General features: G+C 46.5%; 3 protein-coding genes and 1 long non-coding RNA gene across 6 annotated transcripts in view; 2 read left to right on the top strand and 2 right to left on the bottom strand.

Annotated features, from left to right (window-relative positions):
* The first annotated feature begins 49 nt into the window (after positions 1 to 49).
* On the top strand, positions 50 to 8307 carry KCTD9 (potassium channel tetramerization domain containing 9). 2 transcript variants are annotated; one of them, XM_030289684.4, is made up of 12 exons: positions 50 to 201; positions 1127 to 1248; positions 1859 to 1902; positions 2084 to 2180; positions 2370 to 2428; positions 3043 to 3171; positions 3600 to 3667; positions 3755 to 3850; positions 4478 to 4627; positions 4859 to 4964; positions 5968 to 6101; positions 6283 to 8307. In XM_030289684.4, the coding sequence occupies exons 1-12, from the start codon at positions 154 to 156 to the stop codon at positions 6397 to 6399; spliced, it is 1170 nt and encodes a 389-aa protein (XP_030145544.1). In that variant the 5' UTR covers positions 50 to 153; the 3' UTR covers positions 6400 to 8307. The 2 variants fall into 2 exon arrangements, with proteins under 2 accessions (XP_030145544.1, XP_030145545.1); XM_030289685.4 differs by lacking the exon at positions 3043 to 3171.
* Positions 7399 to 11925, bottom strand: LOC140680441 (uncharacterized). The gene is made up of 2 exons (XR_012051725.1): positions 11432 to 11925; positions 7399 to 10303 (listed from the first exon to the last, which is right to left on the bottom strand). It is a non-coding gene; the product is annotated as an uncharacterized lncRNA (long non-coding RNA).
* On the top strand, positions 10191 to 13276 carry GNRH1 (gonadotropin releasing hormone 1). The gene is given in 4 exon segments (NM_001142320.1): positions 10191 to 10243; positions 10759 to 10903; positions 11641 to 11736; positions 13113 to 13276. Coding segments are annotated over 3 exon segments (282 nt in total). The 5' UTR covers positions 10191 to 10243; position 10759; the 3' UTR covers positions 13155 to 13276.
* A 273-nt stretch (positions 13277 to 13549) lies between these two features.
* DOCK5 (dedicator of cytokinesis 5) overlaps positions 13550 to 17634 on the bottom strand; it is a 77519-nt gene continuing 73434 nt past the window's right edge. The window contains exon 52 of one of the 2 annotated variants that reach the window (XM_030289676.4): positions 13550 to 17619. In XM_030289676.4, the coding sequence (XP_030145536.4) occupies positions 17524 to 17619 (96 nt within the window). In that variant the 3' untranslated portion in view covers positions 13550 to 17523. The remainder of the gene's footprint in view (positions 17620 to 17634) is intronic. The other variant, XM_030289677.4, reaches the window with a different exon arrangement.

Genomic DNA, 17634 nt, shown 5'->3' with positions numbered 1-17634 from the left:
ATACCACCGCTTCTTCTGGTGGCGATTGGCTGCCGCGCCGAGTTAATCCCGCCTCCTCGCTGCCCGTTGGGCAGACGCGCGGCGCTGATTGGCCGCGGGGCCTGCCCGTCAGCGCCCGCCCCTTCCGGGTGTCGGCGCGGCGGCGGGCGCAGCATGAGGCGGGTGACGCTGTTCGTCAACGGCAGCGCCCGCAACGGGAAGGTGAGGCCGGAGCGGGGCCGGTGCCGCTCCCCGGGGCCCTGCCCGGCCCTCCCGCAGCCTCCCGGGGCAGCGGGAGCTCCCTCGCTGCCGGCGGGGGCAGTCGCGACAGGCGGGGATCTGCCGCGCTTCGGTGGCGTGAGGGAGCCGCGTCCGGCTGCTCGTGTGGGGCACGGCTGTGGGATGAGGGCTCTAAGGGAGACGGGAACCCTGGGAATAATCGCGTAGAATTGTTGAAAAGGTCGCTAAAATCATCTCAGGGCTGAAAACAGCGGGGTTTGGGCCCAGGCAGTGCTTGTCCAGCAGGGGAAAAGGCCCTGGGATGCAGTTCCGCACGGAGCCCGTGATCTTGGTGTTGGTCTTGGTGTTGGTCTTGGTGTTGATCTTGGTGTTGATCTTGGTGTTTCCATCCGCATGCTGAGTGCACACGGCGATGTGACTGCGCTTTAACGTGTAATTCTATTAATTCTGCCCACGATCCCGGGTGCAGGAGTTCATGTGGCCGCATTCCAGCCTTGCACTTCTGCTAAATCGTGTCTGTGATGCTGATTTTCCATGCACATCCTGGGCGCAGACAGTTCATGTGCCTGTCCTTTAATCCTCGGGTTTAGGCAAGGAAGAACATTCGGGAGAGGCTTGGAACAGCACAAGCAGCAATGTTTCTTCCAAGAAAGAAATATCTGAATTATATTCCTCCAGCACCAACATTTATTCCCTCCCTGCTGTTGCAGTGAGTTTTGGTGGGAGCTGTGCAAGCTACCCTGTGTTTGTGTTCCAGCACCAAAGCTGGGCTTTTCCCTCGTTTCTTGGTCAAGATCCAAATGGATTTTGCTCCTCCTAATAGCCCCGATGAAATCTGAAGTGGCAGAACTTTTGGTGCAGTTTCCTGGGTTTGTTTTTACTCACAGCCTCTTCTCTCCTCCCCCAGGTGGTGGCCGTGTATGGGACTCTCTCAGATTTGCTCTCTGTGGCCAGCAACAAGCTTGGGATAAAAGCCACCAGCGTTTACAACGGGAAAGGGGGGCTCATTGATGATATTGCTTTGATTAGGTGAGGCTCGGTCAGGAAAAGGCAAACCAGAGCTGTGGATTAAGACACTAACCTGTTAATCCTCCTTAATCCATACCCAATGCTTTCCCTAAAACCAGATGTGATCATTTCCAGCCAGGATGCCCAAAGGTCCTTTGTGTCTTTCTAACTTCAAGCCATTTATTGATTCAGAACTTGGTACAAGCTGTGTTTGAGGCCTTTTCACCTCCTCCTGTGTTGATTCTAGGGCAATGGTTGTGCCATGAAATCCCCACTGTTCCAGTCAGCCCTGCAATGGGGGGATTTCTGTAAAAGAGACAAATTCTGTCAGTACTTTGGCTTCACAGATTAGTCCCAGACTGGAGAGAAAAACAACTATTTTGTAAGAATTAATTGATTAAACAAGTGGTCCCTACCTGGCTGCTGCAGATAAAATCTCTGGTGAGGTCAGTCCATTCCAATCCAGTAGAACCTTCAAAATACAGATAAAAAATAGACACAGAAGTTCCAGCTAATGGCCACTGGTCATAATTTACCTTAAAGAATCAGGAGAGGCTCCACTATCTATTAGATGAACAATAAATTATGATTAACGTTCTTTTTCTCTTCCCTCTGCCCCCTCCTGTCTCAGGGATGATGATGTTTTGTTTGTCTGTGAAGGGGAGCCCTTCATTGGTGAGTCTGTAATTCTTATTTTTTAAACCTTCTATTATTTATTAAACCTTCTATTTAATAGAGTTTATTTTGCATTCATATAAACTTAAGCTTTTGTTTTCTGGTATTTTCAGAAGATATCTCTTTGTAATTAAAGAATATTAACAATTTTTCCAGTAATTGGTTTGTTTCTTCTCTGCAGATCCTCAGACTGATGGGAGAGCTCAGGAGGAGCTGACAGGGTCCCACACAGACTGGCTGACTCTCAATGTGGGAGGCAGATATTTCACCACCACCCGGTAAAAATGGTCTTCAAAAACTCCAATAAGGCAAAATACCTTAAAAAGTAACTTACTGTGAAGCAGGAGGTCTTTGACTCTGGCAGCTTTCTCTTTATTTTATGTTTGCCACCAGAGTTTTGCAAGAAATTAATTCTTAAACATTTACAGATGGAAGAAAAGTAAGGTTGGGCTGCTTTTGTTTTCTAGGAGCACTTTGGTTAACAAAGAACCTGACAGTATGTTGGCACACATGTTCAAAGACAAAGGTGAGTATGCTGAGATGAACTTTATTATTTTTAAGTAATAAATGAGAAAAGTAGGCAAAATTCACTGTGAGACTAAGACTGTTGTTGATAAAGTAAAATATGCAAAGTGTGTTAAAGTACCAGAGCAGAACAGGGAATTATTTTTCAATAATGTTATTTCTCTCTTTATCATCTCACCACCTAATGTTGATCATTTGTCTCCCAAGCTGCAGATACAGCTCCCATCCATTGTGAGTAGTTTGGGTCCTTTGTTTGTTTACTTGATTTGAGGTTTTTGTCTTGTTGCATCTTCCTCAGTTTTGTCAGCAGAGCCAATGAGCAAATTGCACGAGGCAGCCTTGGGGAGATAATCAGACTAAAATTTCAGTGCTGCTTTTATCCTAGCCAGGATTCTTTTGTAAAAATTCAGTTATTCAGAGCAGGAACAAGGTCATTTTAAGCTGATTTTTCCCCTCACTCCTCTTTTCCTTCCTTCTGTCTCCGAACTGCCCTTCCAAGTGGAATGTTTGCTATTCCAGTCCCCTTTGGTTATGAAAAGCTCTGAAAACTGAAGCAAATGCTCTTCTATCACTACATCAAAAGTAATTTTATATATATATATGTTGTGGAAACAGATGCTTGGGGGAATAAGCAAGATCCTAGAGGAGCTTTCCTCATTGACCGCAGTCCTGAGTATTTTGAGCCCATTTTGAACTATTTGCGTCACGGACAGCTCATTGTAAATGATGGCATTAATTTGCTAGGTAGGTATTACCTGTCTGACATCTCCTAAATTATTCCTGCTTGGAATTAAAGCTTTGCCCGTGGTGAAGCCAAGGGGGAGCTTTGTGTGCTCGTCCCCGTGGTTGGGAGTTTTCCTTTGGTGGATTTATTCTCAGCAGTGCAGCTCCATGTGCTTGCTTTAATGAGGATAGGTTGGTTATTTTCTCTTTGGAGCATTAAAAACCCATACTGGATTAATATCTGGAATTCTGGAGTTGATCTCTTTAACCTAATGCTGGTGTTGGAAATGTTGTGTCTGAGTTATGTTTTTCCTTTTAGCTGCAAGCAAACTTTCTCTCTCTCCCCAGTTACATCCAGTATGTGTGTGTGTGTTCTCCAGTAAGGGGAGAGAAGGGTGCTGCTCTCTGGATCAGCAGTTTGGAGATAACCAGCACTGCTTTCTTTGTAGGGGTTTTGGAAGAAGCCAGGTTTTTTGGGATCGACTCCCTCATTGAACACCTGGAAATCGCTATTAAGGTACCTTGCTCTCTGTAAGCCCTGGAGGCACATCCTGCTGTCCCAGGGAGCACAAAACTCAGTGTCCCTGTTGCCTCCTCTGCCCAGAACTCGCAGCCAGCTGAGGATCACTCCCCCATCTCTCGGAAGGAGTTTGTCCGGTTCCTGCTGGCAACGCCCACCAAGTCCGAGCTGCGCTGTCAGGTCAGGGAGCTCAGCCTTTTCTAACAAAACTCCAACAGTTGTTTCCTAACACCTTATCCAACCCTGCCCTCTTACCCTGTAAAACCACAGCCTGTTTTTAGGAAATACCCAGATCTTGAGAGCTTTGCGTTTTCATTTCATGGTGTTATGTAATAGAGTAAATGATCTTGTGAGTGGGTGTTTATATAGGACCATGGAATGGTTTGGGGTTGAAGGGACCTTAAGGATAATCTTGTTCCAATCTGCTGTGGGCAGGGTGACCTTCCACTGTCCCAGGCTGCTCCAGCCTGGGCTTGGATGCTTCCAGGGATGGGGCAGCCTCAGCTGCTCTGGGAATTCCATCCCAGCCTCTCCCCATCCTCACAGGGAGGAATTCCTTCCCAATATCTCATCTAAACCTGATCTCCAAACCCATTGCCCCTTGTCCTGGCAATCTCTGTCCATATAAAAAGTCTCTCCCATCTTTTTATCAGCTCCTTTAAGGTACTGGAAGTGTGTCTGTATATCTGTTTATCTGTATAGATTTATATACACAACTACCCAGCTGTGTTTCTTTTAATTCTTTTGTGTCCAGACCTGCCCCTTCCCTTCTGTGACCATTTTGGGGGTGTTCCCTGGCTTTTCCAGGGTCTGAATTTCAGTGGAGCCGACCTTTCCCGCCTGGATCTTCGCTACATCAACTTCAAGATGGCCAATCTGAGCCGCTGCAACCTGGCCCATGCCAACCTGTGCTGTGCCAACCTGGAGAGAGCTGACCTCTCTGGATCCGTGCTGGATGTAAGGATGCTGCACCCTGGGCTGCCCTGCACTGGTCTCAAGAAACAGGAATTGGAATAAAAAAAATCAGTTTCCCAATGTTTTCTGTGATTGTTCCACTTGCAGTGCTCCCACACTTCCTCACAGTTGTGCTTTGGGGGGTTCAGTTGCAGTGCAGAATTTAAATCTGTGTTCTGCTGATGTTTGGTATTTATCCTGACACCCTCGTGACTCACATCCTGTCTCTGCCAGTGTGCAAACCTGCAGGGGGTGAAGATGCTGTGTTCCAACGCAGAGGGAGCATCCCTGAAGGGCTGCAACTTTGAAGATCCATCAGGCCTTAAAGCTAATTTGGAAGGTAAGTTTTTGCCTGTTAATTATTTCCTGGAATCAGCCCTGTGCCTGTACATTGATGTGACAAAAGTTCAGCTGTGTTTGTAAAGTCCATGGGAAGAGCCCACAGCTCTGGGCTGCTTCTGCCAAATAATCATTAAATTCCCAATTCTGCCTTGGCCTCTCCCAGTTTACCCAGCTCTTGGGAAGCATCACCTGGAGCTGTTGCATTGCTACTTTCCCTGTGTGTCAGAACTCAAAATGTCCCTGAGACATTTTTGGATGTTCCAGGCCCAGGTCAGAAGCATTTGAGACCCTGGCAGGCAGCTGGAAACAGCTGTGATTTTGGGTTTGAGCCATGGAATGATTTACCAACCTTGCAGGAAGAACAAGAAGTCACAAAAGTTTAGATATTAGAGTAAAAGTAGTCACAAAGTAGAGGGAAGAATTTCTGAGTGCTGTACAGGGGGGTTTTGGTTTTGTACATGGGGGTCAGAGGTTTAAGATGGAGGGATTTGGGCCTGTCCTGTCCTCCCTCTTTCTCCTTCCTCACCTCCATGTTCTTGGTGATGTTGGCACTCACAGATTGGTTTAGAGTAGAAAATCACCATTTAATATAGGTAATGGGCATTGGGGAAAAACTGTAACATGTAACACGTAATGTACCATATAAAAGATAGAAAAGCACCATTTAATATAGGTAATGGGCATTGGGGACAAACTGTACCCATGTAACACGTAATGTACCATATAAAAGACAGCAGCAGCCCTGGGCAGGGGGGAGAGAAGAAGCAGTCGGGAGTCAGAGAGGATGTCAGGGTGTGTGTGTGCCTCTGCCTGAGCTGTGAGCAAACCACAGCAGCCCAAGGAGAAAATCTTTTAGATAACTTGCAATAAACTGCCTTGAGACAGGACAACAGAGACTGCTGAGCCTTTCTTTGGAAGCACGGGCTGGAGGAGAGACTTTTCCACCACACGGAGCCACCCCTGACCTGAGGTGAGCTCCAGCACCTGTGGGTGTGTTGCAGGTGCCAACCTGAAGGGTGTGGACATGGAGGGCAGTCAGATGACCGGGATTAACCTCCGAGTGGCCACGCTGAAAAACGCCAAACTCAAGAACTGCAACCTCCGAGGAGCCACGCTGGCAGGGACTGACCTGGAGGTGAGTTAGCCTGCATTTCCTGGACATAAACATAAGTATATGTACAAAAAGATGGTAATTTGGGGGATTGCTGGCTTTTCTCCAGCTACAAAGTTAAATGGAGTTAAGGGAAATGGAGTTAAACTTTTGAACAGAGTTCTGTCTCTATTCAGTTAACGTTCTTTTTCCTTTCCCCCTTCAGAATTGTGATCTGTCAGGCTGTGACCTACAAGAAGCAAATCTGAGGGGATCTAACGTGAAAGGAGCCATCTTTGAGGAGATGCTGACACCCCTGCACATGTCCCAGAGTGTCAGATAGGGGCCAGAACAGGCTGAAGAAGAAGGAATCCAAACATTCATCGTGACTTTGTTCACCTCCTCCCCTTCCCGAGTTCAAGTCATGGTTATTAGCCACCTTACATTTGCAGTAGTGCCTAGGTAAACTCTCTTTGGTCACTTTTGGGGAGGGAATTTTTGTTTTCAGAGGTACCAGCAGAGAGTTTGTACCTCTGTGAACAGAGTGAGGAAGTGGTGGTGGAATCAGAGAGTCTGGCTGGTTTGGGGGGGGAAAGGTTCAATGGTTTCATTATTTAGCATTGCCTCACTTTGGAATGCATTTTAATTTATAAAGCACAATATATGCAATTCTATTTATTAGATCTGTAGCTGCAATATGAATAGAAAATGTTACTCCTGTACAGTAGCAACCAAGTTGAGGTTTACAGGTGTATTTGCAGTCTGGATCCATGCCAGGGGTGGCTCGGTGTCCCCAGGGCGTGTTCAGGTCTCTGCTGGGGTGGAAGCTGATGGGAACATCCCTGCTCAGAAATTGGATATCTTTAATTAATCCTCTCCAAATGAGTGTGGAGGTGCACTGTCAGTCACAGCTGGTGAGAAAAATCCTGCTTTCACATGTCCTGACCACAGCAGGATGGAGTTCCTGCAGTGTTTTCACTTTCTGAGGTGAATTCAATGCAGAGAGGAAAGTACAGAGCTGGCACCAAAGCAGAGAGAGGCAGAGGAGCCCCAGCTCGTGCTCTGCCCTCCCCTCATCACCTCAGCAGGTGAATCTTTCTCTGCTTCCCCTCCATGTACTATGCAAAGACACCCTGAAAGCTCCCTGGGCATCCTCCTTTTCCCAGCTGGGTCTTCCTCTCCTCTTTGGGCTGTAAAAGCATTTTGCCCAGGGCCAGGTGCCCTCGGTGCCCTCCCAGCCCTGCTGTGCCTGTGCAGAGAGCAGCTGGAGCTGCTGCCTGGGGCAGAGGCCTCAGCACCCCTGGTGTGGATAAGGAGCTGCTTCCCTGTAGGATCCACGGAGTTCTCAGCTCACACCACCTTTATTTTACACACAATCAAAAAGCACATGAAGAAACGATACCAAAAAAAAAAAAGAAAAAGAAAAAAGGTGCATCAAGAACTTACCTCAGATGCTTAAACCACCCCAAAGTTAAAACTAACCTTGAATTTAAAGAAATCAAGCTGTTACTGTAGAAATACAAAGGAAGAATAAGAACCAGTGGGAGTTCCACAGTTCTTCAGGGGGTTGTCTCTCCCTTGCAGTGCAATTTCTGTCGTCTTGTCTCAGTTGTTGTTACAAAAATGCTGCTTTGCCACCAGTCTGGGAGGATCAGAGATGGCTGAGGGTCAGCAAAGGATGTGTTTGGGGGGAATTGCAGGATTCTCCCTCCTTTTCAAGTTGGTTTGACTCAGGCAAGTGACGTGAGCTTTCAAGGCTCAAAATCCCAGAGCCACGAGGTTCAGAATTGGGATTATTTCCTGCAGATTCCTCTGGATCAAGCTCTAGGACAACACTAGATCCTTGGAGAAATGACCTGTAGATTCCAGGGAAATATTCCAGTGTGACTTTGGAGTCCTTTCTCACACCTCATGGCTTTCAGTGGGAATGTTGTGTCTGTTGCAGTAGAAGAAGATTCCTAGGGCTAGAGAAACAAATGAATTATTTTTCTTTATCATATTTTGTAGCTGGCAGAAGTAAAACTATTGTATGGAAAAAAAAAATATATATCTATTTTCATAATCACTGTGTATAAAATCTCTTTGAACTTTCACTGAAGCACTATGGAATAATCACAGCATGTGGCACCATCATTCACAGCTGGATTTTAGGTACCTCTTCTGCCAGGACAGAGCTGTGTGAAGAGCCCTGTGCAGAATTTGCAGGTTCCAGCTAATTTAAGTTGCATTAATAAAAAGTGTGAAAGAAAAAGTGGCTTAGTTGTCTTCATTTTAATAAAACCCCAAATCTTTCCTGCCTTGCGTGAGAAGAACAAGAATTTTTTAGTTTTAAGCATAAAATACCTGTTGGAAAAACAACTCTGCTTGTGGGGGTTCTGAGCCATGAATTTGCATGTGATTGTTTTTTGTTTGTTATTCTTCTCCAAGACTTCTCAGCCTTTTTGACCCCACCCTTCATATTTGCTGAATAAAATAGTTGGAGGCAGAATAGTCAGAGAATCATGGAATATTCTGAGCTGGAAGGGCCCCAAGGATCATAAATGTGGATTGCACCAGAAACCTGTGGAGAAAGTTGTTCAAAGCTCAGGACAGACTCATCAGAGCCTGGGTAAGTGGTGGATAATGAGGTGCAATTATTGGGCAAAGCTCTTTTTAAATGTCCAAACCAACTCTGCTTTTACTTTTAAATAACCCTCATTTTTACAGAGCTCATCAGGGAAGGAAGGAGGGAAACCCCTGGGTGACTCCACGTGGCCACGGAGGAGCAGGAACATTTCTGCTCTTAAAACCCAAACTTTTCACAGCTTGAGCAGCTGAGCTGGGGGCTAAGAGTCACCAAATCCTCCCTGAATTATTTACTCATTAAATGACTTTAATCCATTAAAGCTCCAAGAGGTCATGGGAGCCGGAGCAGAGGAAGTTTGGAGAACATTCAGGTGGCACAGAACAGTGCACAGCAAGGCAGAGGAGCAGCCAGGTGGGGAAAAACTACAATTTCTGCAGTCAAAAATACTGAATTAACTCCTGCATGCAAATAAATCTTTATAAACTTGCAATGCAAACTCTCATGGTTGAAAAATAGGGAATCATGGAATGGTTTGGGTTGGAAGAGGCCTTAAGGATCATTTTCATCAGTTCCATCCCCAACACCTCCCACTGTCCCAGGCTGCTCCAGCCTGGCCTTGGACAATTCCAGGGATCCAGGGGCAGCCCCAGCTCCTCTGGGAATTCCAGCCCAGCCCCTCCCCACCCTCTCAGGGAAGGAATTTGTCCTAATCTAAACCCAAATGATAGATTTCTTCCCGACCTAAACCTTCTCTGTTGTCAGTTTAAACTCATTCCCCCTTGTCCCTGTCACTCCAGGCCCTTCTAAAAAGGATTTGGGGATCCTGTTCACACCAGAGGTGCCAACAAAGTACATTTACAATCACAAACTCGTCAGTTTAATCCCACCTGGCTTTTTATAAAGCAAGGAACACCAGGGCACCTGAAGTTAAATCCTAAGGAGGAGGATTCAAACTGCTCTGGGCACTTGTGCAAGCACAGGCATAAGTTTGAGCACTGAAGGGTTTTTCCTTCATGCCTGATAGAAATGAAGATGGGCACGAGGTGTTGCCTGGACCACGGATTCTCCATCCCTGAAGTGTCCCAGGCCAGTTTGGATGGGGCTTGGAGCACCCTGGGATGGGGGAAGGTGTCTCTGCCCGTGGCAGGGGTGGAAATAGATTCATTTAAGGTCTTTTCCAACCCAAAACATTCCAGGATTCTTAAAGACTGAGCTCAATTCCTCACCCATTTCACACCCTCAACAAATTCAGACTCACCCAAGAACTTTTACTAAAAGAAGCAGAACTCACTGACAGAAAAGCTCCTGCATTTCCCAGCAGGATCTCCTGGATCCCAGTGTGGGATTTACAACCTCTTAAAAACAAAGCTGTTACCTGTATGACTTTTTGAGAAAAGAGCTGAATTTAATTGCTGCACCGGGTGTCCCAATTATGGGCTTTGCTGGTGCATGACAGTAACACCAAAATTGCAGCCGGGGAGGGAGAAGTGGGAAAAGTCTCCTGCTGGGAATGGGGTGGCACTGGGGTTCTCGGGTATAAAAAGTGAGGTGAGAGCACATTTACAGACATTTTCCAGAGGAGAAGAGCTGCAGTTACTCCACAACCGCTCTCAGGCAGCAGGTAATGAGCTGAACAACATCCCACACTCCCTTTTTATTTATCCAGTGCTTACAGATGCTCCTATTAAAAAATTAAAAAAAAAGGATTAGAAGAGTCTGCAAAGAGCAGCTTTTAAGGAGCAGGGACATCAGAGCAGAAACCAGCTGAACACATCTGCCAAACACCACCAGGGAATGCAACCTTTGAGGTCTACACATGCCTGGAACTCAGAAATCCTAATTTAGATCTTCATCCAAAATTTTCAGATGTCCAATCTCTTTCAAGTGAGCTAATCCAGGCTTTGAGAGGCTGCAAACCCAGCTGGGGCTGCTGCCCAGGAGGTGCAGCTCAGAAGTGGAACAGGCACCGGGTGGGATTTTTGGGGTGTCTGTGCAGGCCTAGGAGCTGGAATTCCCTGATCCTCGGGAGTCCCTCTGAGCTGAGCACATTTCATGATTCTGTGTCTCAGAAATGCCTCATTTCCATCCCCCTGCAATGCCTTTGTGAGCAGCCAGGTGCTTTTTTGTCTCTGGCAGGATGGAGAAGCCCCGGAGGAGGATGGTGGCCACTGTCCTGCTGTGTGTGCTGGCCGTGGGGCTGGGGCTGGCTCAGCACTGGTCCTACGGCCTCCAGCCAGGGGGCAAGAGGAGCACCCAGCTCCTGCTGGGACCATTCCAGGAGGTGGGTCCTGGGCTGGGAAACAGCCCAGCCTGCAACAAATGCAGCCAAAAAGGTGACAAAAGGCTTCCCTCTGCATCTCTCCCTGTGGCTGTCCCCCAGACATCCCCAGATCTGGGGATAGAGACATTGGTTGAAGGAGGATTTGGAAAAACAGGGTGAGGTGAGGTGCCACCACTTACCCTGGCACAAAAAATGGCACATTGTAGCTGGCAGAAGTAAAACTACTGTATTGAGATAAATATATATATTTTCATAAGCACTGTGTATAAAATCTCTGAACTTCCACTGAAGCAGTATGGAATAATTTGGACAGACAGCTCCAAGGGAGAGGTGGAGCTCTGAGGTCCAGGTTAAATCTGATTTCATCCTCTCCCTAAATTCCAACATTCTGATGGGTTATTTTATGATAATTCCTCCACTTCCCTTAACATTTTGGCAGTTTTCACGTGGTGGATGCTCAGCATTAAATGACAAAGCACGTGTGGAAGGTTCTGCCCAGCAGTGGTTTTCCCCTTTTCCAATCCATACCTCGTGTCTAGTTGTTCCTTATTTCAGCATCCTGGGGCTCGTGAGGAAAAGGTGAATTTCATTTGTGCACTGAAACATTCCACTCCACAATTTCAGTTGTGTAGTTTCACCTCCATCTGCAACTGGGGTAGAATTGCTTTTGGCAGAAAAATCTCCTTTCTCCCTTCCTGAAGGTTGTCTCACTTCCTCGGGTCACTTTTCCAATCCAGATTGCAAATGAAATGGAGAAATTGGAGGAGGAGCAGCAGAGCGCGTGCCCAGGCTCGTACCAGAATTCCAGGAGTGGGGCTCTGAGGGAAGCCATGGTGAGTAATGTGCTTTTTCTGTCATCACTATGGGAAAAGTTAAAGAAGATACACGAGGGGAGGGAAAAAAAAGGGTGGTGGAGGAGGAAGAGGGAGTAAAGTTTAGCTCACATCAGGAAATACTGGCTCTGCCCTTATTATGGAATCCCAGGATGGTTTGGGCTGGAAGGGACCTAAAACCCAGCTCTGTCCCTGCTGTCCCACCTCTGTCCCTGATGTCCCAGCTCTGTCCCAGCTCTGTCCCTGCTGTCCCACCTCTGTCCCTGATGTCCCAGCTCTGTCCCAGCTCTGTCCCAGCTCTGTCCCAGCCCTGTCCCTGCTGTCCCAGCTCTGTCCCAGCTCTGTCCCCACCGCTGCAGGGCACAGCCAGATGGAAACTGCTGCTCCCAAGGTCCCCAGGCTGGGAATGCATTTCCCTGAGCTGCTGCACAGCAGCGACAGCACAGAGCTCATCTCCGAGTTCACTGACACTCAGCCAGCCCTCTCAGGCAGAAATGTGCTTTTTCATTAACCCAGCAACACCTCGATGGGGCCAGATGGGCACCATTTCCTGGGAAGTGGCCCTGGGCCATCCCAAAAGCTGTCTCTGCTTACTTTGGATTTGAAGCCAAGCCCCAAAGCTCTGAGTGCTTAAAAGCCTCTCCAGACTCACTGAGGAGTCAGGCCTTGAAAAGGCTCATGAAGTCAGAAACAGGAATGTAGAGCCTGAATTCCACTGGATTTTCATGCAGAAACTACCCAAATAAATACGATTTCAGCTCATCTTTAATCCTGTTTGTATTGAACATGCCTTGGAGCCCATGACTTCCAGCAGCACTGCCTGCACAGTGAAGAGCCAGCAGCACTCATTTACTATAGTCAAGTATTTTTTTTTTTTAATCCAAGAGATGGTGTTAAACAGGAAAACACACCAGAATAATTAGCAGGATATTTGAAATGAGTCCTTCTGGCTCACCCAGGGAAACTTGCCCTGTCGTGGCAGAGCTGAAAGGACCAAACCCCACCAGATCCTGAGGTTTGCTCAGGAACTTCTCCTTTTACTGCTCGTAACACTGAAAACAAATGAAGCTTTTCCCACACCCAGCTTTTCCAACCCAACACAATCCTGGTGTTGCTACGGGAATATTAAACAGGGAAAAGAAAGGGGAGTGGCTGGGAATGTCCCACCCCATGGAAAAACTCTAATTATCACCATTTCCTGGGAGGGAGCACAAAATTCCCCCTCCCTGAGGCACTTCAGGGAACAAACCCCCAGATATTCACCCAGTCCATCCCAATCACCCCAGGGCTTCACCTCTGTGGTATTTTAGCACCTGAAAATCCCATCCTCAAAGTCATTTCTGCTCTTTAAACCCCAAATTTGGTGTGTGTTACAGGAGAGGCTGCTGGAGGAACAAGGCAGAAGAAAGAACGTTTAAAAATTTCCAAAGTGAAATGGAGCCACAGAGCCAGAGTGAGGTTTCAAAACTGTGTTAAAATCAATTCCTCCTCAAATGGTCTTTGCTTGGATCAATATGTGAATAAATACTCTAAAATGGCATTAAAATGGTGGAAAATTGTTGTGTATATTATTTGATTTATGTAAAAGAGAACATATCCCAGTCCAGAGTGGGAACAGCAGAGAAAAGTCTGCTTTGAGTCCTGTAGGGACAATTTGGATGTGACAACTTTTGTTTCACGTGTCCAGACAAAACTATGGCCTCATTTCACTCCTTTCTGGGTAAAACAAGGAAACTTTGGTAAAAGAATAAACTCACGTTTGGAATTAACTCCCCTGTCCACCAGTGGTCCATGGAAGAAAGATTTTTCCGGCTTGTTTTTTTTCTGGTTCAGTCATAAAAACTACATTTATTTTAAAAATGTATTTACAAACTTTACAACCATTGTTACATTTTAAAAAGCCACAAAAATGTGTACACCTTGCTTTACAGATTTAGTGAATCGTGTGGCATTTACCCAAAGAGCTGCAGCCCCTTCCCACAGCTCCTGCTCTCCCCAGAGCCACTTTAAAGCTGTGTTTTTATTGATTTAGATGCAAAGGACTGAAAAAAACCACCAAACATCCTATTTACACTCTGCAAAAGTGGGTTTGTGGTGGAATCACCAATCCAGGATCCCAGAACACACAAAAACTCCTCAATTCATGTCCTGAATTCATGTCCACCCTCCTGAACAAACACGTCCCAGGGTTTAGAGTGATCAACCCTTTGTAATACCACAGTGAGAAAAATTAATTAAATGTACATTGGGTGAATTTGGAGCTGAAGCATTTCCACCTCTACCTAAAAATACAAACCAGCACCACATGGACCTGAAAAATGGGTTAAGGTGGGAACACCCTTTGAGTAACCCCTGTAGTGCCCAAACTGTCCTAAAAGTGCTTTAATTAATGTTCAGAGAGAAGAATCAAGTGAACCTCGTGCTTTTGAACAGCCATAAAATCACATTATTTGTTTATTTTTCCTCCCTGCTGTAGTCTTTGGAAAAGCTTACCCTGGTCCACCACAGGATTTGGTCTGCAAGAGTAAAAATAAAGTCAAGTTCTTAATTAAAATAAAAATAATCAAAAGACGGTAGCAGAAGCAGGTCAGGAATATTTTCACTATATAAAAAAAAATTAGTTAAATTACAGATTTAAAATTATTATTATTTCCATTTACAATGGTAAAAATAAATAAGGAGAGGAAAATCTGGGGTGCTGTCACTGCAAGTGCTGCTCTCCCTGGAATCTGTGTCCTTTCCTAATCCAATAATCCACTGAAATCAAAGCAGAGCTGCTGCTCCCCTCTGCCCCTGATGTGGATTAGAGCCTGTCACATTTTTAAAGGAATTTATCACAGCATGATAAATTTTAATTAAAAGCTCCAGAAAACAAGTGTTGAACACATTTCTCCCAAAGGAGAAAAACTGAAATCCTCAAAGGCCTGAAATTTCCCAGCAGCTTTGAACAGCTTGGCTCTGAAATGGGATTAGGTTTTGTCTCCTCTTGGATGTTTTAACTTTGAGATTTTATTCCAAACCATGAATTGGGCAGAAATTGCTGTAATTTGTGGTGTGCAGAGATCATCGTTATGGACTTCCCTATTCCCATTTTAAACCCTCCAGTTTAAAACACATTAGAGGCATTTCCCAAAGCACCTCATTAACCTGAAGAGATGATCCTCGTTTAAAAAACCAGGTAGAGACAACCTTAAATTGCCTCTGAAAATTAAAAACTCAAGTCAGGCAGGTACCCAAGCAAAGAGCAAACACAAAACACAAAACAAAATCACAGTTCTGGTGGGATTTCTAAGAGTGGGCACTTAATTCCACTTATTTAAAAATCATTAGAATGCTTTGTTCTTCCTCACACACTTAAATGCCAAATTGCCTTTAAAAATCTGACACTTATGTGATTTTTTTCCCCCCAAAACTGACCCAAAGCCGTGAATCATTTGGGCACAGAACAAAAATTCCATCTTGCACCTCTGAGCCAGTGATGCCAACTTTTATCAGCCAGGTAAGAGAACTGGACACCACTTCGGGGACATTGCCAAAAGGAGCAGGAGTTTATAAACTCTGGAACATAAATAATGAAGGAAAAAAAGAAGCAAATTTAGAGCCATTTCTGGTAAATTTGTCAGTGAAAATGCCCAAAATGTCCTGGGAAGGGAAAACTTGTTCTGAGCTCTTTGGTGTCAGCTGCTGCCCTCCTCCCAGTTCAGAGGGTGCCCGTCCCAGTGCCCAACTGGGCAGGCACAGGGAGGGAGAGGAGAGGCCTGACCTTGTGAGCAGCAAACCCAGGTGAGCTTTAAGGTGAGAGGAACAATTTCAAGGCAGGGCAGAGCTGAAGAACTGTCCTCACCCCTGGCAGCTGCACTGCCCAAGGAAGGGAAGGAAGGGAGGGATAATTCACCATCAACATGCCAAGGATTCTGTTCAAAATCCTGCTCTGTAACTGCAAAAAATGCAGCCAGAGCCAAACCTCCCCAAGTAAAAGAGCAAAAAGCTCGTTAAAGATCTGCTGAAAATTCTTCCCAAGGCCAGACCTTCTCCTGTGAGTGTTTTTGCATGGAGGTTTCCTTCTCCAGGAAAAACCTGGATGCAGAAGGTAGCTCCCTGTGTTAAGGTTGTTAAAGCAGAACAAAAATGCTGGAAAAGAGGAATTCAAAGTCACTTAGAACCAAAACACCCAAACCTGACAGCTCAGTCTGTTTGCCCAAACCATTGCTGGGATCCACTCAGCCTCCTGCTGGTTCACTCAAGGATTAAACCCGACCTGCTCTGAAAAGCACCCAGGACTGAGGCAGAGCAGAGTGGGGAAAGGCACTGAATTAACAATAGGTGCTGTTAAAATGCACTTCAGACAGCTCAGCCCACATCCTGTTGTTCTGCCTGAAGCAGAACTCTCAGCCCAGACAAAAAGCTGCTCTGGAAGTGAACTTTCAGAGGATCCAGGGTTGGTGTGAGCACAGCAGGACAGGAAGGAGAGTGCCCAGAAAATGGAAAGAAAAGAAAACCCAGCGGTTTTCCAGTCAAGCAGTGTCTGTGTCCAAGAACACAACGAGGAGCTGACACGTCCCACCATGCCCCAGAGATGGGAAAAGCTGGCCAGGGTGTCCAGGAAGATTCCCAAGATTTCCCCTGAGAAACAGCAGCCCGGAGGCAGCTGGAAGTGCTGCAGCAGTCAGGCTGGGGATGGATGGGATGTGACTGCAGTGCCACCTCCTCAGCAGCTCCCAGCTGGAGGTGATGGAATCGGGGATGACTCTGGGATGAAGGCAATCTGCTTTTAGAGCTGGGCAGGCAGCACAGCAGCTCCTGCAGTCACCCTGATGTCAGAGGAAGTGGGAAGAACAAATGAAAATGACAACTTCAGTCTGAGCAAAACCCTCCTGTGGGTGGTTTTTGTTGGGTTGGGTTTTGTTTGGTTTGTTTTTTTCCCTGGAAAAGCCTTTGCTGAGGAAACTTTTCATTAGGTTGAACAAACTTTGTTTTTTCAGTAAGGTCAGAAACCCATTTCAGTCAGGGCAGCACAATAATGGCCCGTGAACCCCCAGCCCAACAATAATTGTATTTCCTGCTGTTGAGCAACACCCTCAGCAGGGTTTTAGTGGCTCTTCCCAACTTCTTCAAGATAATCAGAAGCAAAATGAGAGAATGAACAAAAAACCCCAAAAAGTTCCTGGAAGAGAATGCAAAATCTTCATCAATACTGATGATAAATAAACAGGCCACAAGCTGTTTATGGAACTGGTACAGAAAAGTCCTGGTACCAGTGCAGGTGGTACCAGTCCAGCCCTGGTATCAGTGCAGGTGGTACCAGCCCAGCCCTGGTACCAGTGCAGGTGGTACCAGTAAAATCCTGGTATCAGTGCAGGTGGTACCAGCCCAGCCCTGGCAAAAGTGCAGCTTCTGTCATCTCAAACATTCACAGGAGGGATTTTTCCCACCCCATTCAAAAGCACAAAATGAATCTTGCTCCAAACCAAGCACAAGCAGAGACCCTGAGCCAGGCAGGAAACTCCAGCGCCCTGCAGCGATACCACCAGTGAGATCAGCCCAGGATTCCCAGTTCCACTGGGCAGGAGCTGCTGGGATGGCAGCAGTGACAAACTCAGGGCAGACAAGAGCAGGAGGGAGAATTCCAGCAGGGAGACATTGGGAATCCAGGCCCAACAAGGTTTCCTTGGTGCTGTTTCCCAGGAAAAGTGCAGGGGAAGGGGTGCAGGGGCAGGGGAGACGATCCCAGGCTGGCTGGGAATAAAGCAGCCACTGCAGGCTGGGCCTTGCTGTGACCCCAAATCCTCAGTGCTGCTCTGAGGACACCACGCTGGATTTCCTGGTTTTGGGGGGTGGAGGGGGAGGTTTGGCCTCACGTCTGCTGGGCAGCGGTGGAGCAACCTGAGGAGATGGAAA

This window comes from Taeniopygia guttata, chromosome 22, assembly GCF_048771995.1.
Source record: "Taeniopygia guttata chromosome 22, bTaeGut7.mat, whole genome shotgun sequence".
NCBI classification, from domain to species: domain Eukaryota; kingdom Metazoa; phylum Chordata; class Aves; order Passeriformes; family Estrildidae; genus Taeniopygia; species Taeniopygia guttata.
Note: the sequence above shows the minus strand (reverse complement) of the source record. Positions and strands in the feature narration are given on the sequence as shown.

What these genes read in the sequence shown, in the direction of transcription:
- KCTD9 (XM_030289684.4), top strand. Translation starts at nt 154, where the DNA reads ATGAGGCGGGTGACGCTGTTCGTCAACGGCAGCGCCCGCAACGGGAAG. An exon ending in GCAGCGCCCGCAACGGGAAG is followed by an intron (nt 202 to 1,126) that starts GTGAGGCCGGAG and finishes CTCCTCCCCCAG; the next exon opens with GTGGTGGCCGTGTATGGGAC. An exon ending in CCTTAAAGCTAATTTGGAAG is followed by an intron (nt 4,965 to 5,967) that starts GTAAGTTTTTGC and finishes GGTGTGTTGCAG; the next exon opens with GTGCCAACCTGAAGGGTGTG.